At 40.9% G+C, this 27,415-nt stretch overlaps 1 protein-coding gene across 1 annotated transcript in view; it reads right to left on the bottom strand.

The window, feature by feature from the left end:
- DZANK1 (double zinc ribbon and ankyrin repeat domains 1) overlaps positions 1 to 27,415 on the bottom strand; it is a 91,343-nt gene that overhangs the window by 41,033 nt on the left and 22,895 nt on the right. Inside the window, exons 8-10 of the mRNA XM_011962927.1 lie at positions 26,601 to 26,718; positions 10,052 to 10,165; positions 3,423 to 3,515 (exon numbers count right to left, since the gene is read on the bottom strand). Of these exons, the coding sequence (XP_011818317.1) occupies positions 3,423 to 3,515; positions 10,052 to 10,165; positions 26,601 to 26,718 (325 nt within the window). The remainder of the gene's footprint in view (positions 1 to 3,422; positions 3,516 to 10,051; positions 10,166 to 26,600; positions 26,719 to 27,415) is intronic.

Raw genomic sequence — 27,415 nt, forward strand, 5'->3', positions numbered from 1 at the left:
AGAGTAAGATAAACAGAGAAAGCTCATATGTTTTGGAATTAAATAAATAAGTCATAGGTCAAAAAAGAAATCATTGATAAATGAGAAAACATTTTAAACTGAATTATAATGAAAATACATAGGGATGCTGCTAAATAAGTTCTTATAAATTTATAGTTTGTGTTAGAAAATAAGAAAAATTTGAAAATAATAATTTGAGTTCTCATCTTAAAAATTAGAAAAAGAAAATCAGATTAAACCCAAAGAAAAAAATAATAAAATAATAAAGAGCAAAATAAAAAAAATAGGATTCAAAAAAATAGAGCAAATGAATGAACCAGAAGCTAGTTCTTTGAAAAGACCAATAAAATTTACAAGCCAGACAGAGAGAGAGGGAATGATAAAGAAAGAACACACATATTACAAGTATCAGGCATGAAAGAGGGCAATAATATCACTATAGATCCTACATACATTAAAATGGTAAAAAGGGAATATCATGATTAAAATAATTGGTGATACCGGCCAGGCGCCGGCTGGGCACCTGTAATCCCAGCACTTTGGGAGGCCGAGGCGGGCGGATCGCCTAAGGTCAGGAGTTCGAAACCAGCCTGGCCAATATGGTGAAACCCCATCTCTACTAGAAATACAACAAAAAAATTAGCCAGGCATGGTGGCGGGCGCCTGTAGTCCCAGCTACTTGGGAGGCTGAGGCAGGAGAATGGCTTGAACCCGGAAGGTGGAGGTTGCAGTAACCCAAGATTGTGCCACTGCACTCCAGCCTGGGTGACAGTGAGACTCCATCTCAACAACGACAAAAAAAAAAGAAAGAAAAGAAGGAATGAAGGAAGGAAGGAAGGAGAAAAAATAAAAGACAGGTGATAGTAAGTGTTGGAGATGATGTAGAGAAACTGGAACCTTTATATATTGCTAGTAGAAACACAAGTGATATGCCAGCTATATATGAAGGTATACCACTTGTGTTCCTACCAGCAATATATGAAGGTTCCGGTTTCATATAGGGCAGTATCTTATAAAATTAAACATGCGCTTAAATAGGACCCAGCAATCCTACTCCTAGGTATTTACCTAAGGAAAATGAAAACTATGCCCACACAGAGATTTGCATGTAATGCAGCATTATTCATAATGTGCCAGCACTGGAAACAGCATGAGTACCTGTGGATAAATCAACCAGTATATCCATACTGAGGAATACTACTCAACAATCAAAATGAAAAAAAAATTAATACATGCAACAACATGAATGAGCCTCAAAAGCATTCTGCTAAGTGAAGGAAATGAAGCACTGACAAAAAACTACATACTTCTATAAAAGACAAAATCACAGTGTCAGAACAGATCTGTATTTTTTGGGTCTGGTGACCAGGGAAGTGGCTCAACTAGAAAGAAGAATGAGAAAACTTTTCAGGGTAAATGGAACTGTTAAATATCTTCATTGTGGTGGTGGTTAAAATGGCTATATATAATTACCAAAATTCATCAAACTGTACAATTAAAATAGATGAATTTTATTGCATATACATTATATCTCAATAAAGCTGGAAACAAAAGAAGTTCCTTCAAATCAACTACTCTTAGACTGTCTGTGATTAGACGACATTAAAAAGTATCTTGTCAGAGGGCACAGTGACTCAAGCCTGTAATTCCCAGCACTTTGGGGGGCCGAGGTGGGCAGATCACGAGGTCACGCGTTTGAGACCAGCCTGGCCAACATGGGGAAACCCCGTCTCTACTAAAAATACAAAAATTAGCCAGGCATGGTGGCATGCACCTGTAATCCCAGCTACTCAGGAGGCTGCGGCAGGAGAACCGCTTGAACCCGGGAGGCAGAGGTTGCAGTGAGCTGAGACTGCACCACTGCACTCCAGCCTGGGTGACAGAGCGAGACTCCATCTCAAAAGAAAAAAAAGGTATCTTGTCCAACTCCACTGTTATAGGTCAAATTCTGTCTGCCCAGAAAAAGATAAGTTGAAGTCCTAACTCCCAGTACCTCAAAATGAGACCTTACTTGGAAAAAGGTCTGTACAGAAGTAATCAAGTTAAAATGGGGTCATTAGGGTGGGCCCTAATCCAGTGTGACTGGTGTCCTTATGAAAAAGGGAAACCTGGACACAGTGGCATACACACACAGGCAGACACAGAGGGAGAGCTCCACGGGATGGCAAAGGCAGAGACTGGAGTGCTGCATCTAGAAGCCAAGGAAAGCTTGAGCATATCAGAAGCTGGGGGAGGAGATGGAACAGTTCATTCCCCAGCACCTTCAGAGGGAGTGTGGCCCTGCCAACACCTTGACTTTAGACTTCTAGCCTCCAGAGCTGTAAGACAATAGATTTCTGTCGTTGTTAGCCACCTAGTTGATGGTGCTTAGGAAACTAGTACACACCCATTTGATACTAATCAGGCAGACCAGGGGTCCCCAACCCCCGGGCCATGGACCTGTATGGATCCATGGCTTGTTAGGAACTGGGCTGCAGAGAAGGAGGTGAGTGCTCCACCTCCTATCAGATCAGTGGCAACATTCGATTTTCACAGGAGCGCGAACCCAAATGTGAACCGTGCACGTGACGGATCTAGGTTATGAGAATCTAACTCATGACTGATGATCTGAGGAGGAGCAGTTTCCTCCTGAATCCATCCCCCAACCAGGTCCATGGAAAAACTGTCTTCTACAAAACCAGTCCCTGATGCCAAAAAGGTTGGGGACCGCTGCTGTAGCCCAACTAACCACATTGTCCAGTTTCATGAGGAATCTCTCTGAGATGAGAACAAATCCTACAAACAATCAAAAACATACACAGCAACCCAGAAGAAGCAAGTTTTTTCTTCTAAGTTGGCTAGTAAATGCCAGCTTCTTCCTGGCACAAAGCAAGAGTCACCTAGAAGTAATTTTAATTTTCATCAGAAACATTTTATAAACATAAAATAGATCATCACTGTATTTAAAGTGCATATACTCCTATTCCTTCACTCCAGCATTCAAAATAGGCTGGCAGGAAACTCAAGAAATAGGTGGCTACAATGTTGTCAATTTCAAAAAGCAGTGTGTGCACACAGTCAATGAGAGACAATGGACTACGGGGTGCGGGAAGGTGGAGGGGATGACAAAGACACACCTGTCTGTAATGAAATGTGAATGAGTTCACTTCCCCACAGGCTAATGCCAGCCTCCCATGCAAAGTTATTAAACAAAATCATACAAAATTATTGATTTCACTCAATCCTCTTGAAGTTAAGACTTTGAAAATAATTTTGTGTTGATATAAAGTTCTCCCCACATATGGAAATCTTGCTTTCAGTTTACCATGAGAAGCTTTTTTGGTCTCTCTCCCCAACCCCCTTGGCAGATTGTGTTTCTCTATTATCATTAACATTGACATAGTAGCCACTAAATATAGGATTGGCACATGCAATCAACCTACCTCTTGTGATGAAGGCAGGGCCCCCTCACAGGTGACACAGTATCTCAGGTGAGCAGGATTTCCTGTGCCACAGGCCCGGCAAATTACCTTCTCCTTAACAACAAAAAATAAGAAATACATGTTCCTCTGAGCAAACAACTGTGCAAAGAAATCATCAAGCAGTCTTTTCTGTCAGTCATTCACCTGCAGGCCCTATTATTGCACCCAGGCCCTGAATATTGGATTGGTTTAGGAGTTACTGTAAATAGTGTCAGACAAATATCTGCAGGGGTTTTTTTTTTGTTTTCTTTCATTTGTTTTTGTAGAGATGGGATCTGACTGTGTTGCCCAGTCTGGCGTCCAGCTCCTGGCCTCAAGTGATCTTCCCACTTCAGCCCCCTAAAGTGCTGGAATTATAGGTGTGAACCACCATGCCCAGCCTGAATGTAGTTTTAAAAGAAACAAAACCACAAACAAACAAACACACTGAAAAGAGTATTCATTTGGTCTTCAAAAGGTAAGCTGGAAATTCTGCACTGGTTATGTGTAAGGTTGGGGGTGTGTGTGTGTGTGTGTGTGTGTATGTTTCTCTAGTGTGAAAACTGTGACACTGAGTAGATGCTCCATTTCATGGCTTCAACAGTAAACAGAAAGACCCTAGACCAGCAAGGGATTCATCTGTGCATTTATAAGTAATCTGGTTCTTGGACTGAGGTTTACCCACTGGGACTTCATGTTAAATATGAATTTAGGTTTGCTCTGTAGTTTTTACTTAGAGATGGAAGAAGTGAAAAGACTGCCAAAGAAAGAGAGTGGTAAGTACGACTTCCTTTTTTTTTTTTTTTTGAGACAGAGTCTCACTCTGTCGCCCAGGCTGGTGAGCAGTGGCACGATCTCAGCTCACTGCAACCTCTACCTCCCAGATTCAAGTGATTCTTCTGCCTCAGCCTCCCGAGTAGCTGGGACTACAGGCGTGTGCCACCACGCCTGGCTAATTTTTGTATTTTTAGTACAGACAAGGTTTCACCATATTGGTCAGGCTGTTCTCGAACTCCTGACCTCGTGATCTGCCCACCTCAGCCTCCCAAAGCGCTGGGATTACAGGCGTGAGCCACCGTGCCTGGCCGTAAGTACAACTTTCTAAGACAGGACCTTGGGGTTAAGTTGCAACACAGAGAAAAACAAAAGACAAAGAAATGATGGTAAAAATAGTCTACAGCTCAGCTCTCAGAGGTTTTCTAACACGTTACTGACCACTCTATTCTCTCAGGATACAATCTTTTTCCATTGTCAATGACCAGTGGTGCTCAAGTGTTCCTTTCTAGTCCAGCACTGTGGTCCCTAGGTGTCCCGAAACTAGTATATCCAACAGTGTGTTCAGAAGCTGGCACAGGTAAAGTGGATGATCAACAAAAAGAAAGCTCAACTCCACGGGTTTTATTTCAAATACCACCAGGTAGCTCTATTGAGTCCCAGCCTTTCAAAGTCTGGTTAACTCCATTTTAGTGGAAGATTCCAAAGTTTTCCTAGGAACTGAGCCAACGCACCACAGATCTAAAGGACTCCTAAAGGGCAGAGGCCAACTGACTGCTATTTGAAATGGCAGAGAATCACAGTCTTGCTCTCAGTGGTTCCTGACACTCCCTGGGGGCCAACATTCTTCAAAGTTACTTAAAGTTGCCACAGCATAATCAGCAATTGGCCAGCATTTATCTATGAGATTTAGTGCTGTGACTTTCCTGAAGATGTTGTCTCAGAAAAGATCTGATGAAACCCATTGAGAAATGAGACAAATTTCCTGTCTCCATGTTAAAAAAACACTGAGATCAAATAAAAGTAATCTTGCTGTGTGCTGCAGAAAATACTTCCTCTAGGAAGAGAAAACTGGAGAACAACTAAAACTGCTTACTTCTCAAGTCCAACAGCTTCCTTCAAGACCTCACCTTGCAGGGCTCATAATCCAAAACTGCTTCTCATAACTTGGCCCAGTGCATACTCTGCCCAATCCCCGCCCTGCCTTGCAAAACTCTGTTTTTTAAAATTTTAATTAATCAACTTTAAACTTTATTTTTAGAGCAGTTTAATGTTCACAGCAAAATTGAGTGGAAATTACAGAAGATTCTCATATACCCTGTCCCATCCCAGAGACACGGTCTCCCCCACACTATGGACATCCCACACCCAAGTGGTACATTTGTCACAATCAGTGAACATCATTGACACATCATTATCACCCACAGCCCATGGTTTACATTAGGGTCCAGCACTAACTCCCTTTAAATACCTTGTCCTGCCTTCCCTCTTCTGAGATACTACTACGAACTTGTCTAAGTGATGGTCTACCTTACTGCATCAGGTCTATTAAACATAGTTTTCTTGGTTGATGGGTTTTTCTATGTGTTGGGTTTTTGTTTGTTTGTTTGTTTGTTTTATTTTTGTGGAGACTTTTGACACCGTGCCATAGCTCACTTCTTTCTAGAGCAGTGACCACGACCCACAGTTAGAAATCATTTTATATCACAATCCACTACACTCATAAATTCACAGATGTCTGTGGAGGTGATTTGGAATTGAGGCCACCATCAGATGGCCTTAATGGGGATGGCAAACACCTATGATGAGAACTTTTAAAAAGTCAATATCCTCATTTGCCATTTCATCCACAGACTTTGCAACATACTGTCTAGTTGAAAGATTCTAAGCTATTTAACAGAGCCACTTAGTCACTGGAATAAAACTTTTCCTTTTAAAGTAGTTGGAAGAGGAGAAAAATTTTCAGACTCCCAAGTGGTAAGCTTTAATTGATACAATGAAAAAGGAAGAATATTGAAAGCAAACTAGTAGGTCATTGCAAACCTAATCTCAAAACTGACTACGCTAAAGTTCTGCTTGATGTGGAGCTGTGGTTACACTGGCCTTAACCCCAAATCACAGTGTGAGAGGCTGGTACTCACTGAAGGCACCTGTGCCTCAGGCACAGGAATCATCAGATCTTTTCAGGATGATCCCAGACCTAAGCCTCACAAATTCTAAGAACCACAAACATGACTGAAGTCCTGGAGGTACATTGCATGTTGCTCGTAAAATCCCAAAGGAAACTGTAGTAGCTCTTCTTGATAAATGCCTTGAGTTAACATCTTCTGGTGAACAGGGATGCTAAAATTAGCTTCAACTTTAGAAAACAGCCAATGGAGGCCAGGTGCGGTGGCTCACGCCTGTAATCCCAGAACCTTGGGAGGCCAAGGTGGGAGGATCATGTGAGCCCAGGAGTTCCAGACCAGCCTGGGCAACAGGGCGAAACCTCATCTCTACAAAAAATAGAAAAATTAGCCTGGCGTGGTGGCATATGCCTGTGGTCCCAGCTACTTGGGGGCCTGAGGTAAGAGGATCACTTGATCCCGGGAGGTCAGGCTGCAACGAGCCATGATCGTGCCACTGCACTCCAGCCTAGACGAGAGAGTGAGACCTTGTCTCAAAAAAAATTAATAATAAAAATAAAAAAATAAAACGGCCAATAGATGCATTTGTTAAATGAAATAAATAAGTTGCGAGGAAAAGTATATAACATGATTTCATTTTGTTTAAGAAACCAAACCAAACCAAATCTAAATGTATACATAAACATGTTTCTGTGAATCTAGAAAAATACATAAAAGGACACTATGCTGCTAACGCTGGTTATTTCAGAGAAATAGAAATGGAGGTAGAGTGAAGAAATTATACACTTTTTGGTGTATCTTTGGATTATTTGTTACCAAAAATTAGGTATTAATTATTTTAAAGAAGTAAGTTGTAAAATCCTCTCTTATTCTGAAATAGGTGTCTTTGCCAGAGGTCAAATACAGAAACTTCTGCTACTGTATGTTCTAATCCTGGCAGAAAAAAAAAAAAAAAAAATTCTGATAGAGCAAAATTCTTCAGCATTGACAGTGCCTGAAATGCACACAAGACAAGACTGCAACTCTCACGGAATCTGTCTTCATCATAGAAGGAAGAGCGCCGATCGTGTTTTTGTGCTCAGTGGAGTGAGCTAGAGACTAACGAAGAAAGGGGACGGGAGCTGTCAATGGCATGCTGCCGCCTGCCGGGAGGTAAGGCTTGCTGGCTTCCCTGAGCAGTTCACATGGGTATTCCCACCAACTTCAGAGGTGGCTGTCTGGGTGAGAATGTTATCTCAAAACCTGTCACCTTTATGACATCTGGGAGAGGCACTGGAATGAAGATTGTCAGGCCGGGGTTTCCAAACAGATGTCCTTCTGAGAGTAGAAGCAGTAATAGTGATTGGCGTAAAAAGTCACACACTTCTCTCCAGGATCAGAGGTTACAGTGATGAAAGTCTCTCTACAAATCAAGTCTGGTTAAAACCTGTCCCCACTTTCAACCTTCAGGGCCCACAAGGAGAAATCTGAGCTACTAAGTCTGGTAGAGAAGGTGCCATCTCCCATAACCCACAGCACCCCAGCACTGTTGCAGCCCAGAAAAACCAAACTCCTTGCAAAGTTTTGAGGCACATTTTCTAAATCTCATCTTTGAATTTATTATTGATTTCCTCATTATATGTTCTAACTTTGGCCCACCTATGGAGTAGAAATAAGTTATAAAATTATTCCTATTATAACTTATTATAGGTTATAAAAATCTCTCTTATAAAAATTGCCCTGCAAGAAAGAGGCCGTTCCTGGATTTAATGTTACCTATCACTGCAGGAGTCCTGTGTTTATTCTCAGTATAGGATTTACAACAAATTGAAGGGAAAAATTACTTACATGTACCTTTGTGCCTCTCCGCCTTCCCATAAAATGGGAAGAACTCTAGATTTCAAATACTGAAGATGATATTATATATATTGAGTTTGCGTCACAACTAACACTTACCCCTATTCTTCCTGTTCTGAATAGTCCAAAGAGTTTGCAGTGATATTATCTTCAAACATCCCAAATAAATGCATTAATAAGAATAGATTCGCTGTGATTGACAGAACATCCAAAATAACACAGGCTTAATAAATAAACAAGAGAAAAATAGATTTCTCTCTCCCATATATAAGAAGTCTGGAGACAGACTTCTAGGGCTGTGTAGTGGCTTCCTGCAGCATCTTAAAGCATCTTAAGATTGAAAACAGTCATTGAACAAAAAGATTGGTAAATTTTCCTCTACCTGACTTTGGCCTGGCCAGTTTTTCAAAAATCTCATTTCTGAAGGCTCACACAGTCTTGGACACTTGTGAACTCTTCATGCTAAAGGGAGCTTGAAGGTGGAAGAAAAAGTGGACTTATCTTTTCTCTGAATACATTTTGCCCATATACAACCCACAGGCCATTTTAGGACTGTGATGGCCTGTACATAACGCCATGCATTTCCCTTATTGCTAAAAATTCTTGGTTTTTTAATCCCCCAAATTCCCTCTGTTAAATCTATTTTATCCTCTAGTGACCTTTACTTAGGATTAAAGAGGAGGTAAATGGGACTGTAAATTGAAGCATGGAGAAAAGGTTTAGTTGTACGTTTAATGATTACATGAAAAAATTTTTCACAGTATGATATCATTTTTCTAGCAAACTTTTTTGGATGTAAGTGATGATACATAACTTTTTCTTCCACGTGACTAGTTCTAGTCATTCTTTTTCTCCATAATAAGAACCTATAATCAAATAAAGCAAACGAAAGTCTGAAGTCACTTTAAGGACAAAATTATAAATCAATACTAATTGCAATGTTGGAGTTTAAATATATGAAGTAGCTGGGTGCGGTGGCTCACGCCTGTAATCCCAGTACTTTGGGAGGCCGAGGCAGGTGGATCACAAGGTCAGGAGATCGAGACCATCCTGGCTAACACGGTGAAACCCTGTCTCTACTAAAAATACAAAAAATTAGCCAGACGCAGTGGTGGGCGCCTGTATTCCCAGCTACTCAGGGAGGCTGAGGCAGGAGAATCACTTGAACCGAGGAGGCAGAGGTTGCAGTGAGCTGAGATCACGCCACTGCACTCCAGCCTGGGCGACAGAGCAAGACTCTGTCTCAAAATAAATAAATAAATAAAAATAAATAAATAAATAAATATATGAAGTAAAAAATTGTCTACATTAGCTGTAGTGCAATTTGTCCTCCAAATCCTTATTCAGGGAATACAATCCTACATATCTCTCTTAATATTATAGATCCTATTGACAAGTTAAACTCCTGGACAGCATACCTTACCAAAAATGAGAATGGATTTTGTTCATGTATATTAGCTTATCAATTGTTACCCCATCCTGGCGGGCACGGTGGCTCATGCCTATAATCCAGCACTTTGGGAAGCTGAGGTGGGCGGATCACCTGAGGTCAGGAGTTTGAGACCAGCTTGGCCAAGATGAAGACACCCCGTGTCTACTAAAAATATAAAAATTAGCCAGGCGTGGTGGTGCATGCCTATAGTTCCACGTACTCGGGAGGCTAAGGCAGGAGAATCACTTGAACCGAGGAGGCAGAGGTTGCAGTGAGCTGAGATCATGCTACTGCACTCCAGCCTGGGTGACAGAGCAAGACTCTGTCTCAAAAAAAAAAAAAAAAAAATTGTTACCCCATCCCACCAGCTGAAAAAGGACATATACCTGTTCAAACATTACTATGTATTTCATTCATGTTTTTACAGAATCACACTTCATTACCTTCCAGTGGAGGCTTGCCTGTGGCTGCAGCTGTAGAGCAAGAGGGGCCTCACACACCACGCAGATGGGAGTGTTCATGGGCACCAAGCTTCTGCATTCTGCACATAAGCCCATCTGCACAAGGAAAAGGTCCGGTTTGTCTTGCATGTAAAAACTGAAGGTATGAATAGATCTTAGAATGTAAGGTTTGTCTACGGCCATACCACCCTGAACATTCCCAATCTCATCTGATCTCAAAACCTAGGCAGGTCAGCCTTGGTTAGTACCTGGTGGAAGAATGTAAAGTTTGATTTGTTTTTGTAAAACAATTTTTAAATAATTACCTTTATGATGGATATGCCAATTACTCTGATTTGACCACTACACATGATTTGTATCAAATAACATTATGTACCCCAAAAATATGTACAATTATTATGTGCCGATTAAAAAGTAAATAATAGAAAGTAAAATAACAAAAATTACATTTCTTATTATTTTATTCCTATTAAGAGTAAAAACATGTTCAGTGTAGAAAAGAGAGATGTTAAAAAAAAGAAAAATATCCATAGGAAATTAATTTGTAGCATGATGGAATAAGTCTATAAATACTCTCCCCCAAAAGGAATCACAGGCCGGGCGCAGTGGCTCACACCTGTAATTCCAACACTTTGGGAGGCCGAGGAGGGTGGATCATCTGAGGTAGGAGTTCGAGACCAGCCTGGCCAACATAGTGAAACCCCAGCTCTACTAAAAATACAAAAATTAGCCAGGCGTAGTGGTGGGCGCCTATAATCCCAGCTACTTGGGAAGCTGAGGCAAGAGAATCTCTTGACGCCAGGAGACAGAGGTTGCAGTGAGCCGAGATCGCGTCACTGCACTCCAGCCTGGGTGACAAGAGTGAGGCTCCTGCTCAAAAAAAAAAACAAAGCAATCACACAGTCAGACAATGCTGTCAAAAAGCAACCACTCCAGCACCCTGAAAGTCATTGAAAGGCACATAACAAACTGAGAAGTTCCTGAAAATGACTGAACTGCAGAAAAGAACACTAAGCTCTGGTGGTTATTGCCTGGACTGCCCCCTACCCCCAACTCTGTCAGTGTGGTAGCTCCACCAGGGCAGGACAGGCTGTGAAAACCAGGAGTTTTGTGGCTGCTGATTGGCAGGGATCACTGCTTGATTTGGAGCACTGTTAAGGTGACGATTTTGGTGGCAAGCAAACAAGGAAGACGAGTGGTGCCCTAGTCTGAGATAATGAGCCTGTTTGGGGTAATCGATGCACTGACTGGCAAACTGGCCAAGGATTTAACATGGAGTTCCAGGATGTAATTCAATGATAGGGGCTTGATAGCTCTCCATATAGCCTTAGCTGACTGGAGGCTATGCACATAAGCAGTATAAACCAGAGTAGGCCCAAGCCACCCACACAGCCCTGGCTGATGGGAACTGCACATAGAGAACTGCAAGAGAGCTCAGCATAGAGTAAAAGCTGGGGCTGGAAAACAGCCTTAAGTTTGAATGTTACCCATCCAGCACATAGATCCATCAGCAGGGAGTGGAGGGCTTCCTGGATGGAGCTGCCTGTGCACAATCTCTGGCCAATTGAACACTAAGATATCTGACCCAAAGGCAACATCAGGCTTAAATATAAGAGAAAGAAAAAGCTGCTGCTCTACTATTTCATGCACAACCTCTGGTCAATTGAACACTAAGATATGCTGACCCAAAGGTAACATCAGGCTTAACTATAAGAGAAAGAAAAAGCTGCTGCTCTACTATTTACAATAGCAAAGTCTTGGAGCCAACACAAATGTCCATCAATGATAGACTGGATAAAGAAAATGTGGCACATATGCACCATGGAATACTACGCAGCCATAAAAAAAGAATGAGTTCATGTCCGTTGCAGGGCATGGATGAAGCTGGAAGCCATCATTCTCAGCAAACTAACACAGGAACAGAAAACCAAACACTGCATGTTTTCACTCATAAGTGGGAGTTGAACAACGAGAACACATGGACACAGGGAGGGGAACATCACACACTGGGGTCTGTCGGGGGGTGGGGGGCAAGAGGAGGAAGAGCATTAGGACAAATACCTAATGCATATGGGGCTTAAAACCTAGACGATGGGTTGATGGGTGCAGCAAACCACCATGGCACATGTATACCTGTGTAACAAACCTGCATGTTCTGTACATGTATCCCATTAAAAAAAAAAAAAAAAAAAAAGCTGTTCCTCTGTCTATGGAGTGGCCATTCTTTTGTTTCTTTACTTCTCTAATTAAGAAACAAACAAACAAACAAAGAGCCTGACACTAGTGGCCATGCATTGCAGGGGAGACAGACATTAAAGAGTTAATCCAAGTAAACAGAACACAAAACAACAACCCTCGGGGGAAAAAAGTCAGAATCCAGAGTTGCTAGAATATACTACCTGAAGTAGTCAAGAAAAAAATTATGAGACATGCAAAAAATAAAGTGACCTACACTCAGGGGAAAAATAGTTAATAGTCCACAGAAATTATCTCTGAGTGCCTTTAGATGCTGGATTTAGTAGCCAAAGATTTCAAAACACCTATTTTTTAAAAATCTTCAAAGAACTAAAGGAAACTGCACTTGATAAAAATTAAAGTATGATGACAATGATCTGACTGGTAGGGAAGCTCAATAGAGAGATAGAAATTTTTTTTTTTTTTTAAAAGAATTAAGTCAAAGCCTGGGGTTGAAAAGTAAAGTAACTGAAATTTTAAAAACTGCCAGAGGGACTCAACAGCAGATTGGAAAACAGAAGAAAGAATCAGTGAACTTGAACAAATAGCTCAACAGAAATTATCTAATCTGAAGAACAGAGAAAAAAGACTGAAGAAAATAAGCAGAACATCAAAAACCTATGGGGCAAAATCAAGCACAGCAACATACGTATAAGAGAGAGAGAGAAAGGAACAGAAAAAGAATGGGAGAAACAATGGCCAATATTTCCCATATTGGAGGAAAACCAATACTCAGCTGATCCAATAAGCTCAATCAATCCCAGGAAAGACAAACACAAAGAGACCCACACCTAAACACATTATAATCAGACTGTTGAAGGTCAAAGACAGAGAAAATATTGAAAGTAGCAAGAGAAAAAAACTGCATCAAAAACAATGGCGGGCACAAGGCAGTAGAATGACAAATTCAAAGGGCTGAAAGAGAAAATAATTGCTAAACCAGAATTACATCTGTAGCAAACCATCCTTCAAAAATGAAGGCAAAATAAACATTCTGACGTACGCAAAGACAGAGAGAAATGGCTAGCAGAGAGAAACGGCTAGCAGACATGCCTTACAAGAAAAGCTGAAAGAAGTTCTTCAGGCTGAAAGGAAATGACACAGATGATCACTTGAGTTCCCAGGAAGAAGTGAGGAGACCAGATATAATAAATATGAGGGCAGATATAAATGACTCCATATACCTTTTATGTCATCTTCTTTAAATGACATAAGATTGTGTAACATTGCATTTTTTAGTTCATAACAAATATAGATGCAATATTTATGGTTATTACATAAAAGATAAAGAAAGGAAGAGGATACCTAAGCAATGTTAAGAAAGAAAGGGGCCAGGCGCGATGGCTCACACTTGTAATCCCAGCACTTTCGGAAGCCAAGGCAGGCGGATCACTTGAGGTCAGGAGTTCAAGACCAGCCTGGCCAATATGGCAAAACCCCATCTCTATGAAAAATACAAAAAGTAGCTGGGCATAGTGGTGCACACCTGTAATCCCAGCAACTCAGGAGGCTGAGATAGGAGAATCACTTGAACCCAGGAGGCAGAGGTTGCAGTGAACTGAGATTGTGCCACTGCACTCACTCCAGCCTGGATGACAGAGGGAGACTCTGTCTCAAAAAAAAAGAAAAGAAAAGAAAAGAATAGGCCGGGTGTGGTGGCTCAAGCCTGCAATCCCAGCACTTTGAGAGGCCGAGACCGGCGGATCACGAGGTCAGGAGATCGAGACCGTCCTGGCTAACACAGTGAAACCCCGTCTCTACTAAAAAAAAATGAAAACTAGCCGGGCGAGGTGGCGGGCGCCTGTAGTCCCAGCTACTTCGGAGGCTGAGGCAGGAGAATGGCATGAACCCGGGAGGTGGAGCTTGCAGTGAGCTGAGATCGGGCCACTGCACTCCAGCCTGGGCGACAGAGCGAGACTCCGTCTCAACGAAAAAAAAAAAAAAAGAAAAAAAGAAAAGAATAAGAAAGGAAGAAAGGGGAAAGGAGTGAAATTTCTATATTTTAGTAGAATTGAGTTAAATTATTCTAAACTGGACTGTGATACACCCCATCTTCCATGATGTGGTTATTATGTATTACATGCCTATATCAAACATCTCATGTACCCGTAAATATATACACCAACTATGTATCCACAAAAATTAAAAATCAAAATTAAATAAAATAGAATGTGATAAACTGAGGTCCATATTGTAATTTGTAGAGCTTAAGATAACTTTAAAAATATTAAAAAAGTCAACAGAAGCATTAAAATGGTACACTAAAAGCAACACAAAAGAAATAACACAAAAGGTCGGGCGTGGTGGCTCATGCCTGTAATCCCAGCACTTTGGGAGGCCGAAGCGGGTGGATCATGAGGTCAGGAGATCGAGACCATCCTGGCTAACACAGTGAAACCCCGTCTCTACTGAAAATACAAAAAAATTGGCCAGGCGTGGTGGCTGGTGCTTCTAGTCCCAGCTACTCGGGAGGCTGAGGCAGGAGAATGGCGTGAACCTGGGAGGCGGAGCTTGCAGTGAGCTGAGATTGTGCCACTGCACTCCAGCCTAGGAAACAGAAGAAAAAAAAAAAAAAGAAAGAAAGAAATAACACAAAAGAAAGTAGTAAAGGAGGGAAAAGGGAACAAAAAAGACATGATACAAATAGCAAATAGCAAAATGGCATATGTAAATTTAACCACATGAGTAATGATACTAAATAGAAATTGACTAAACATCACATTCAAAAGGCAAGGTTACTCAGAATGGATAAAAAAGCAAGGCCCAGTTACATGCTGTCTACTAGAAACACACCTTAAATTCAAAGACACAAATGGATCGAAAGTAAAAGCATAGAAAAGGCTTTACAATGCAAATAGTAACCATAAAAGAGTTAGAGTAGCTACATAAATATCAGAGAATAAAGGACTTTAAGACAAATATTAGCATAGACAAAGAGAGACATTTCTTGATGATAAGAAGGTCAATAGTCAGGAAGATAGAGCAATTGTAAGTGTATATGAATGTATTAGTCTGTTCAGGCTGCAGTAACAAAATACCATAAAGTGGGTGGCTTGTAAACAACAGAAATTTATTTATCAGAGTTTTGGAGGCTGAGAAGTCCAAGATCAGGGTGCCAGCAAATTCAGTATCAGGTGAGGGCTTGCCCTCTGCTTCACAGATGGTGCCTTCTAGCTGTGTCTTCACATGGTGGAAGGCAAACAAGCTCCTTGGGCCTCTCTTATGAGGGCACTAATCCCATTCATAAGGCGTTCATCATCACGACCTAATTACCTCCCAAAAACCCAACCTTCTAACACCATCACCTTGGGGGTCAGGATTTCAACATATGAATTTTGGGCAAGGCACAAAGATTCAATCCATAGCATGGACATAACAACAAACCCCCAAAATACACAAAGCAAAAACTACAAGTCAGAGTTGAGGTAAAGACTCCATCTATCACCTGAGCACCTAAAGTACGAGCTTTACTGGGGGACCACAGTGGTGTTTTGGATCTCCAAGAATTAGCATGAATTTAGAGCCAATATCTAGAAATCCCTCAAAGATTCGGGCATTTCTTTTTCCCCAATGCACAGTCACTCAATTGAAAGCAACAAGTCCCCTTGGAGAAATGTTCAAGGAAGACTTATGATATGTACTTGCAAAGCTCCAGGGTCCTTCCCTAAGGAGACCCAGTCTCCCCTTCAATCAAGAGACTGAATTTATGAACTGACTTATGTCTGGAAATTGGGTGAGAAACTTGGTTGCTCCAATGCAGTGGCTCAAGTCAGTTTTTAGCTACATGACCTCGCATTTTTCAATTATATAGACCAGGCGGTACACTAGGAGGCTGCCCATCTATCATTCCTAGGAATACCATGCCAGATTCCTCTTGCAGAAACATCATTGCTATCCTTGTCGTTGGCAGTTAAGTGCTGCCACTTGACTTCTGCCACTCTGGGATCTCACTAGCTCCAGTGAGATCAGGGAGCCCATCCAAATGGCAGCATCCTCCATGATCATATCTGGCCTACGAAGGAAAGCAGCCACAGAACTTTTTAAGGATGCAGCTGCTCCTCTCACTAATGTATTCCTTGATATCTTAATGATGGAAGTGTCTTCTGGGCCTTCTTGTGAAACGTAGGTAAGAGTCAGGGATGCAGGACACACGTATCAACCCCACTCCAACTTTCCTATTTGCCTAAGTCTCTGTATTCCCTGCTCCACGTGATGCTGGGTGTTAAGGACTAAACTGTGCCCCCCAGAATTCATTATATTGAAGCCCCAGCTCCCAGTGTGATTGTATTTGGAGATAGGTCCTTTAAGGAGGTCATTAAGGTTAAATGAGGTCATTACAGTGGGACTTTGATCCAATACGACTGATGTCTTTATAAGAAGAGGAAGAGACACCAGGGATGTGTGCCCAGAGGAAAGGCAAAGTAAGGACACATAAGGAAGGCAGCCGTCTGAAAGCAGAGGAGAGAGGCCTCACCAGAAACCAAACCTGCTGGCACCTTGATCTTAAACTTCCAGCCTGCAGAACCGTGAGAAAATAAATTTCTGTTCTTTAAGCCACACAGTCTGTGGGGTTTTGCTGTGGCAACCTTAGCAAACTAATATACCTGCGAAAGTTCTAGTATCCCAATCTCGTTAAACACAGGCCACTACTGAGGTCAAGCTTTAGGCAGTCAACCAGGCAAGCTGTTAGAGCCACCGCAGCTGCATTACCTAACATATTAAACCCAGAATCTCTATAAGGTATGCACAATGAATTTATACCAATTTCAAGTCATATTGTCTTCATTTAAAATCTTATTTTTAAAGAATTAAAGTCTTATTCCCCAAGACTCTGCCACTATATATTAGTACAATCTTCCTCTTCTTTGTGTGTGTAAGTTATTTCCTCCTGGATCACAGCGTGCACCTGTCCTCCTGTAGCATGATGGGTTGGGTCCCTAGAATGCAACAGGTGGCTGTGATGGGTTTACACCACCCACAACCACCTGTGAGGAGAATAAACATCCCCTTTCAAGCCATCTGCCCAGGTGAGGTTATCACAAACATTTCAAGCAAATGAAGGCTGGTATCCTCAGACAGAAGGGCATCCTCAGGCTGGTATCCTCAGACAGAAGGGCATCCTCAGACATAAGGGCAAACTACATCCATTGGCCAAGAGGCACAGAGTGATAAGGGTACCAGACTGTCAGTTTCATCTGGGTCCCACCTGCCATCTCTGAGCTTCAGGGTCTAATCCTTTCCCAATTAATGGCCTAACTTTCATATAAGAAATCTGGTGATCACGTGAATTTAACAGACATTATAAGTCCCCAACATATACAATCTAGTTTTTGTTTGATTTTCAATATAACCCCAGAGCTACAAGAAATATATTATTTTGGGCTGTCACAGGAGCGCTCTGGTTCCTGCACCATGACTTAATGGTCCTGAGCTTGTCGTTTTCTTTCTGGAAAGCTCCCATGGAGTCAGGAGAATACATCCTCCGCCACAGTTTTTGTAGTTATTGTCACCGCCATAGAGTCAAGTGAAGCAGCTACTTGGCCACTCAAGACACTTGCTTCAGTCGGCACTTCATCACAATCAGCCACAGGTGATAGCCTGATTAACTGTGATGCCCCCGCATGCTATAGATCACCAGTGTTCCATTTCCCATTGGCAAGGAGCTCGGCACTGTTCCCAGGCAAAGGACAAGATCAAACCACTTCCAAAATCCCATTTGCAGGTTTATTTCCTGGGACCAATCCCGGTACCAATTCTGTATCAGAGTCCAATCAGAAGATAGAAACCACAAGTAATTTGAACAGGAAAAATTCATATAAATAATTTTTCACTGGTAGCCAGGGATTAAATACTAATGGGTAAAGCAGATTCTACATATACAGAAATTCCAAACATAAGAAGGATCCCTTACCTCTGTGGCTGAGACAGACAGCCTAAGGAGGAACAAATTTGGAAGAGGCACTTACTTCGCCCCATACCCAAGGCCGAAATCAGACTTCATTGAATTGAGTGTGGTTGTCACCCACTGGATGACAGAGAAGTTCACTGAGGTGACACAGATCAGAGCCCGCAAGGAAAAAGCTGTCCGCTGGGATCCAGTGAAACTCATTAGGAACTCCCCATCCAGGGAACTGGCAGAACATGTTGGGAAGTCAGATACAGAGATGCTGCTGGAACTTGCTGGAAAGTTGCTACTGGGATGCCCCAGAGACTATCTGGGAAGCTGGTTGGGGTGCCAGTGGAACTCACTGAGAAGCGTCCACAGGACAACACTGAAATTCACAGGGTTCAGCGTGTCCTACAGGTTAGCTCACATCACAAGGGCAAAAAGAAGGGAAAGCACGCACCTCTGCATCTCTTTACTGAGACTCTCTGAGAGTCTTGGGTCTAGGTAGGATCCTGCCCCTTTGAATCCTAGAAGCGCAGCTCAGAGCAGGATACAGTAAGTACTCGATAAATGGTTGTTAGTTTAAATTACAAAGCTGTTGTACATTATAGCCTATTGTTGCACTAGTAGAAATACAATTGGGGGGGCAATCTAGGTGTTTTAAAGTTTATAATGTTAAACATTTATAATCACCGATAACCTTTCCTCCCTGTAAAAATGAAGTTAGTTGTGAAAATCCCTTTCCAGGCAAGTAGAAAATAATTTTGGTATTACACCAATTAGTATAAACAGAGAAAAAATCAAACCAATGGGACTTGTTCATATTTTGTTTTCTGTATCGTCTTGTTTCACTAACACATTTAGTCCAGAATCTCTACAAGCTGCACACATATCAATGAATCTGGCCCAATTTGGTGTTAGAGTCTGTTTTTATTTAAAATCGACTCCCACACTTATTCCCTAAGATTCTGCCATTATATATTAGCAAAATCTTTAAGGAGTTTAAAATGTATCACTGAAGTAAATTAAATTAACTTCTACAGAAATCTTGAGCAATATATTAGAAGAATATTAAAACAGCCATTTAATACCTGACCCCTTGCTTGAGGCATAACTCGAATCTAAAACTCTGGACTTGGAACTCACTCAATTAGTAACTTTTTCTTAGTAACTATCTTTTTAAAAATTGTAATTTTTCACTCAATATCACAGATCTCTTTATTTCATTTTCATCCCTTTATTCCGAGTCCAAAAAAAAAATCCCCAAAATATCAAGTGCTTAAAAGATGAACATATTTTGGTGAAGGTTTTAATTTTTAGCAAGCCAAGTATGTTTTTTAACTATCTACAAAATTAGTAGTGAGATAATATCAGTTATTATCTACCCTTAACCAGCCAAAGCTTTTACATTTCAATACATAGATTAATCTATAGATTCTTTGGACAGAATGATGCATCTTATGGATATATAGATATATAGAGACACAAAGTAATTGGTACTTCTCTCCATTTATTTCTAGAATATATTTCCTTATTATACCCAGAATATGAGCAGAGCTATCAAATGAGTAGGAAATATTTATTTATCCATGCATGCCTCATTAAAACAATAAGATTCTAATCTTTTTTGAGCCTGTGCTTCTGGCAGGTCACACAAAAGACACAGCATTGCAGATAAGTTTTTCCATGCATAGGTAGGAGCGTGTAAGAGTTCAATCAGCCAGTAATTCTTCAACAAGTATTTATATGTGCGGTTCATGTGTACCAAGCACTGTGCTACTACTGCAAATAAAGATCAGATCAGTCAATGAAAGATGTTTTTGATAATTCTGCTGCTCACCTGAGCTCCTTCCGGGGGTGGGAGACGACAGCCAAATATAGGTGGGACAGGAGAGCCACATTCTTGACAGAAGCGAGCAAAAGGATCTGATGGGCGGGGGGCAAGGCAGTGGGCACACCTACAACAAAACAGGTTCCCGATTGGCCATGTTCTGCTGGGTCCATGTTAGGAAGACTGACAAAAATCTAAAAGCGTTCAAACACTTTTAAACACAAAACAAAAGCAGACTGCTCTCAATGGCTATGGAACAAGTTCAAGGCAGGAAATACTTCTCTAGGTCATTTTACTTGAATAGTGGCCTTGCAGCTGGACCCTCTGGTGCCCTTTCCGCGTAGGCCAAGTCCATTTAACTTCATGATTGTAGCAAGAAGTTTATCGGCAGCCTTGACCCCACTTCTTGCTCAGGCTCTGGCTTGTCCTGTCACACTGGATTTGATGTGTATGAGGGTGAGCCCTGGATATTCCAGTAATTTTTACATTATGCTTTTCTGACTTTCTGCCATTGAGCCCAGTCTAAGGGACAGGCCTTCTTGCCCATGCATCAGACCCATCCTTTCTCTTTGCCCACTTTAGCTTCGAGTCCTCAGGCCCTGCCCCAGCAGCATCTCGCCCCATTTCTTAGGCAGCTCAGCTGGACATCATTTAGCTCCCACTCATTTAAATGGGTTCTGGCTATCTGCCAAAGTGAGAGCATTCTTGGAATTAGGTTGCCCTAATTCCTTTCCTGCTACTACCATGCCTTTCCAGGCAAGTTGGCTCCTGATCCTGTAACCTATCGATCTGAACAGCTCCTCAGCAACTAGAAGGCTTGGATACTGTGCACTGGACTGCCTGGTTGCCCGCACTAGTCTCCACGTTGGAGCTGAGCTCATTCCCACACTCTTACCCTATGTAGTCCTTCGTTACTGTACCATGACACCAAGTTTTCACCATGTCTCCAGCATGGGCCCACCCGCCAGGGCAACAACAGTTCCTTCTTTTCTATATCCAAAGCTCATGAAGTGTAATCTGACTATCTCATTCCTCTGATTTGAATTAAAGGCATAGAGCTGGGATCTCAGAAGGTCAAGGTAACTGGAGCTTTTAGGAAAGAATACCAGAGAAGAGCTGCAGGGAGAGCTTCAGAATTTTGCAGAGGGTCACCCTCAAGTCTTCACCTGGGAATACTGGTAAGTGCATGTGATGGAAGAAACCACTCAAGGTTAGAAAGTAAACACCAAAGGGGAATAGAGAAAACAATCTTCAGGATTCACACAGGGCTGGGAAGCTCATGCTTACACCAGCCAAAGTGGAAAAAAATCATATTTACTGAGGTATCAGTTAGAATACTCTATATATACTCTAAATACTCCAATTAGAACATAGGAGTTGTCAGGTATGTTTTTTTTAAAAAAGCTAGACCTAATTATGCTGCTCAAAAGAAACCAACTTTAAATAGAGACATAAATAGATTCAATAAAGGGAGGTACACACACATGATAAGAAAGCAGGAGTGACAACATTAACATCAGAACAAGTAGGTTTCTGAGCAAAGAATATTACCAGAGTTAAAGAGGTTTATTTCATAATGATAAAAGGGTCAACTCAGCAAGAGGACATAAGAATCCAAAATGTTTATGTACTTAATAGCAGAGTGTCAAAGTACCTGAAGAGAAACTGATAGAAATGAAATGCAGGAATAAATAGGCAAATTCATAATTACAGTCATATATTTCAATATTACTTTTTCGATAATTGATTACATGATAAAGAGAAAATCAGTAAAGATAGAGAAGACTTAAACAATATCATCAACTAACTTAACCTAATTGATATTTATAGTACACTCATTCTGGCAGAATACACATTCTTTTAAAGTGCACATAGAACATTTACCAATCAAATCATATACCTTTTCTGACCAAAAGTAAATAAATATGACATAAGCATCAGGCCAGGCGCACTGGCTCATACCTGTAATCCCAACAATTTGGGAGACTGAGGTGGGAGGATCACTTGAGGCCAGGAGTTCAAGATCAGCCTGGGCAAATTTGTGAAAACTCTCCCCCACCCTCACCAAAAAAAAAATGTAAGGTTTTTTGTTTTGTTTTGAGGCAGAGTCTTGCTCTGTCGCCCAGACTGGAGTGCAGCGGCATGATCTCGGCTCATTGCAGCCTCCACCTCCTGGGTTCAAGGTATTATTGTGTCTCAGCCTCCCGAGTAGCTGGGATTACAGGAGTGCACCACCATGCCTAATTTTTTTTTCTGTGTGCATATTTTTAGTAGAGACAGGATTTTGCCATGTTGGCCAGGCTGGTCTCAAACTCCTGGCCTCAAGTGATCCTCCCATCTCGGCTTCCCAAAGTGCTGGGATTACAGGCATGAGCCACCACGCCCAGCTCCCCCCTCCAAAAAAAAAGTTTTTTAATTAGCCGGTGTAGTGGCACATGCCTATAGTCCCAGCTGCAGGAACTGAGCTGAGGCTGAGGCGGGAGGATGCCTTGAACCCAGGAGTTTGAGGCTGCAGTGAGCTACGATTGGGCCTCTGCACTTCAGCCTGGGTGACAGTGGAAGACTCTAAGAAAGAAAGAAAGAAGAAAGGAGGAAAGGAAGGAAGGAAGGGAAAGAGGGCGGGAGGGCAGGAAGGAAGGAAAGAAAGAAGGCAGACAGGCCCAAAAGATACAAGGAAAATCCTCCAGTATTTGGAAATTAAACACTTCTAACTAACTCATTGTCCTCCCCACAAAATAACAAGGATAATTAGAAACTGTTTGAACTGAATGAAAATGAAAGCACAGCATATCAAAATTCTGAGACTGCAAGTAAAACAGTATTTGGGGGAAATGTATAGTTCTAAACGCCTATGCTAGAAAAGAAGAAAGGCTTCAAATCAGTAACTTCATGTTCCTGTTAAAGAAACTAAAAACAGAACAAATGAAACCTAAAATTTACTCCAAAAGAAATATTAATAAATAAAAATAAATATAAATATAAATGTATATCTATTAAAGAAATCAAATATGTAGTTAAAAATCTCCCTGAGCCGGGCATGGTGGCTCATGCCTGTAATCCCAGCACTTTGGAAGGCTGAGGTGGGCGGATCACGAGGTCAGGAGATCGAGACCATCCTAGTCAACATGGTGAAACCTCGTCTCTACTAAAATACAAAAAAATTAGCTGGGCATGGCGGTGCACGCCTACTTGGGAGGCTGAGGTAGGAGAATTGCTTGAATCCGGGAGGTGGAGGTTGCAGTGAGCCAAGATTGCGCCACTGCACTCCAGCCTGGAGACAGAGCAAGTCTCCGTCTCAAAAGAAAAAAAAAAAAACTTCCTGAAAAAAAAAATCTTCCTGAAGGAACAATCCAGATCTAATCATTTCACTTGTGTAAAATGTAAGGAAGAAATAACACCAATTTCACATAAACTTTTTCAGAAGTCGAAGGAGTGAGAATACTTCCCAACTTACTCTGTGAATCTAGAATTATGCCGATACTAAAACCAGACAAAGACATTTAACAAGAAAAGAAAATCCCCCAACATCCCTTATGCAAAAACTGGCAAAAAAATTCTTTAAACCCTTTTAGCAAATCAAATTCAACATTATATAAAATAGATGATACTTCAAGTGGATATATTTCAGGAATGTAAGGATGATTTAACATTTGAAAACCAATCATTGTAATTCACCACATGAACAGAAAAAAAAAAACCTAAATTATCCTCTCAATAAATAGAAAAAAAGCTTTGGACAAAATCTAACATCTATTCCTGATTTTAAAAAAGAAACTCTCAACAAATTAGAAACAGGTAAAAATTTCCTCAATTTGGCTGGGTGTGGTGTCTCACCCCTATAATCCCACCACTTTGGGAGGCTGAGGCGAGTGGATCACCTGAGGTCAGAAGTTTGAGACCAGCCTGGCCAACATGGTGAAACCCCATCTCTACTAAAAGAAAAAACAAAAAAAAAAAACACCCAAAAATTAGCCACGCGTGGTGGCGCATGCCTGTAGTCTCAGCTTTTGGGAGGCTGAGGCAGGAGAATCACTTGAACCTGGGAGGTGGAGGTTGCAGTGAGCCAAGATTGTGCTACTGCACTCCAGCCCGGGCAATAGAGCAAGACTCCATCTCAAAAAAAGAAAAAGAAAATGTCCTCCACCTGACAAAACTGATCAATGGAAAACCTACAGCTGATACCATATGTAATGCTGAAAGATAAATGCTGTCCCACTGGGGTCAAAAATAAGACAAGGGCCCACGTGCAGTGGCTGATGCCTGTAATCCCAGCGCTGTGGGAGGCTGAGGTAGGGGGATCACTTCAAGACAAGAGTTCAAGACTAGCCTGGGCAACACAGTGAGATCCCCACCTCTACAAAAAATTTTTTTAAATAAAACTAATTTTAAAGAAGAGTAAGACAAGGGTGTCTACTTTCACCATTTCTATTCGAAACTATTACATTCAAAATTGTAGCCAAGGTGACAAGTCAAGAAAAAGAAGGAAAAGGGAACCAAATTGGAAAGGAAGAAAGGTAACTCTTCATTTGCAGGCTGCCCAGTCTCCTACAGAGATCATCCTATGGAATCTATAAAAAGCTAGTGGAGTAAGTGAATTTCGTAAGACTTGAAGATATAAGGCCACTAAACAAAAATCAATTGTGTTTCATATTTTAGTAATGAATAATCAGAAATTGAAATGTTTTATTGTAGCAAAAAAACATATCTATAATGTTACAATATAATAAATTCCTCTCAACAATTTTTAATTGTACATTACAGTATTGTTAACTACATACACATTGTCGTAAAAAGATCTCTGGAACTTTTTCACCTTGCACGAACGTAACTCTATACCAATCCAGCAACTGCCTGTGCATGAATGTAACTCTATACCAATCCAACAACTGCCTGTTTCCTCCTGCCATCAGCCCCTGGCAAGTACCATTCTACTTTCTGTGAGTTTCATTACTTTAGATACTTTCTTTAAGTGGAATCATGCCGTATTTATCTTTCTGTGAGAAAGTGAAATTTTAAAAGCATTTACAATGGGATAAACTTGAAAAAAGATGTGTAAAGCTTGTGAACTGAAAACTACAAACATTTATGAAAGAAATTAAAGCAGACCTACATAAATGGTGAGATATAGTATCTTTATGGATTGTAAAGCTCAATATTGTTAATATGTCAATATTCCCTAAATTGATATATAGATTCAATACAATCTCAATTAAAATCACAGCAAGTATTTTGTAAAAGCTGAGAAGCTGATTTTTAAGTCTGAAAACGTAAAGGACCTAGAATAGCCAAAATACCTTTGATAGGAGCAACTAAGCTGAGGAATTTACAACTTACTTGGTTTTAAAACTTATTATAAAGTTGCAATAATCAAGGCAGTACAGTAGTGAGTAAATATAGAGAAACATTGATGGAATAGAATACAAAGTCCACAACCAGATCCACACAAATACCATCAATTAATGTTCAAATATTCCAAAAGTAATCAATGAGGAAAGATAATTTTTTCAAAAATTTGTACTGGAATAATTGAATATCCATATGTAAAAATATGAACCTCAACCCTTACCTTATGCCATATGAAAAAAATAACTAAAAATGGATCGTATACCTAAGTATAAGAGATGAAACTGAAAAACTTCTAGAAGAGAACATAGTAGGAAATTTGAGTAAATAGAATACATCTTGGGTTTGGGAAAGATTTCTGAAGTATGACAAACTAAAAATAAAATGTAAAAGAAAAACAAATAAATTGGACTTCATCAAAATTTTAAAAACTTTAGCTCTTTGAAAACACTGTTAAAAAAATGAAAAGCCAAAGACTGGGAGAAAATATTTGCAAAACTGTACCCATGAAACGTCTAACAAAGGAGAACATGTACAGCTCTACATCAGGACAAACAGCTATCCTTTAAAAAAAAAAAAAAAAAAAAAAAAAAAGAAAAAAGAGAAAGGGCCAAAAGGGGAAAAGGACAACCCAAAGCAAGGTCCAAAAAAAAAATCCCCAAAATATCAAGTGCTTAAAAGATGAACATATTTTGGTGAAGGTTTTAATTTTTAGCAAGCCAAGTATGTTTTTTAACTATCTACAAAATTAGTAGTGAGATAATATCAGTTATTATCTACCCTTAACCAGCCAAAGCTTTTACATTTCAATACATAGATTAATCTATAGATTCTTTGGACAGAATGATGCATCTTATGGATATATAGATATATAGAGACACAAAGTAATTGGTACTTCTCTCCATTTATTTCTAGAATATATTTCCTTATTATACCCAGAATATGAGCAGAGCTATCAAATGAGTAGGAAATATTTATTTATCCATGCATGCCTCATTAAAACAATAAGATTCTAATCTTTTTTGAGCCTGTGCTTCTGGCAGGTCACACAAAAGACACAGCATTGCAGATAAGTTTTTCCATGCATAGGTAGGAGCGTGTAAGAGTTCAATCAGCCAGTAATTCTTCAACAAGTATTTATATGTGCGGTTCATGTGTACCAAGCACTGTGCTACTACTGCAAATAAAGATCAGATCAGTCAATGAAAGATGTTTTTGATAATTCTGCTGCTCACCTGAGCTCCTTCCGGGGGTGGGAGACGACAGCCAAATATAGGTGGGACAGGAGAGCCACATTCTTGACAGAAGCGAGCAAAAGGATCTGATGGGCGGGGGGCAAGGCAGTGGGCACACCTACAACAAAACAGGTTCCCGATTGGCCATGTTCTGCTGGGTCCATGTTAGGAAGACTGACAAAAATCTAAAAGCGTTCAAACACTTTTAAACACAAAACAAAAGCAGACTGCTCTCAATGGCTATGGAACAAGTTCAAGGCAGGAAATACTTCTCTAGGTCATTTTACTTGAATAGTGGCCTTGCAGCTGGACCCTCTGGTGCCCTTTCCGCGTAGGCCAAGTCCATTTAACTTCATGATTGTAGCAAGAAGTTTATCGGCAGCCTTGACCCCACTTCTTGCTCAGGCTCTGGCTTGTCCTGTCACACTGGATTTGATGTGTATGAGGGTGAGCCCTGGATATTCCAGTAATTTTTACATTATGCTTTTCTGACTTTCTGCCATTGAGCCCAGTCTAAGGGACAGGCCTTCTTGCCCATGCATCAGACCCATCCTTTCTCTTTGCCCACTTTAGCTTCGAGTCCTCAGGCCCTGCCCCAGCAGCATCTCGCCCCATTTCTTAGGCAGCTCAGCTGGACATCATTTAGCTCCCACTCATTTAAATGGGTTCTGGCTATCTGCCAAAGTGAGAGCATTCTTGGAATTAGGTTGCCCTAATTCCTTTCCTGCTACTACCATGCCTTTCCAGGCAAGTTGGCTCCTGATCCTGTAACCTATCGATCTGAACAGCTCCTCAGCAACTAGAAGGCTTGGATA

This window comes from Colobus angolensis, unplaced genomic scaffold (genome assembly GCF_000951035.1).
Source record: "Colobus angolensis palliatus isolate OR3802 unplaced genomic scaffold, Cang.pa_1.0 Scaffold117, whole genome shotgun sequence".
Taxonomy (NCBI): Eukaryota; Metazoa; Chordata; class Mammalia; order Primates; family Cercopithecidae; genus Colobus; species Colobus angolensis.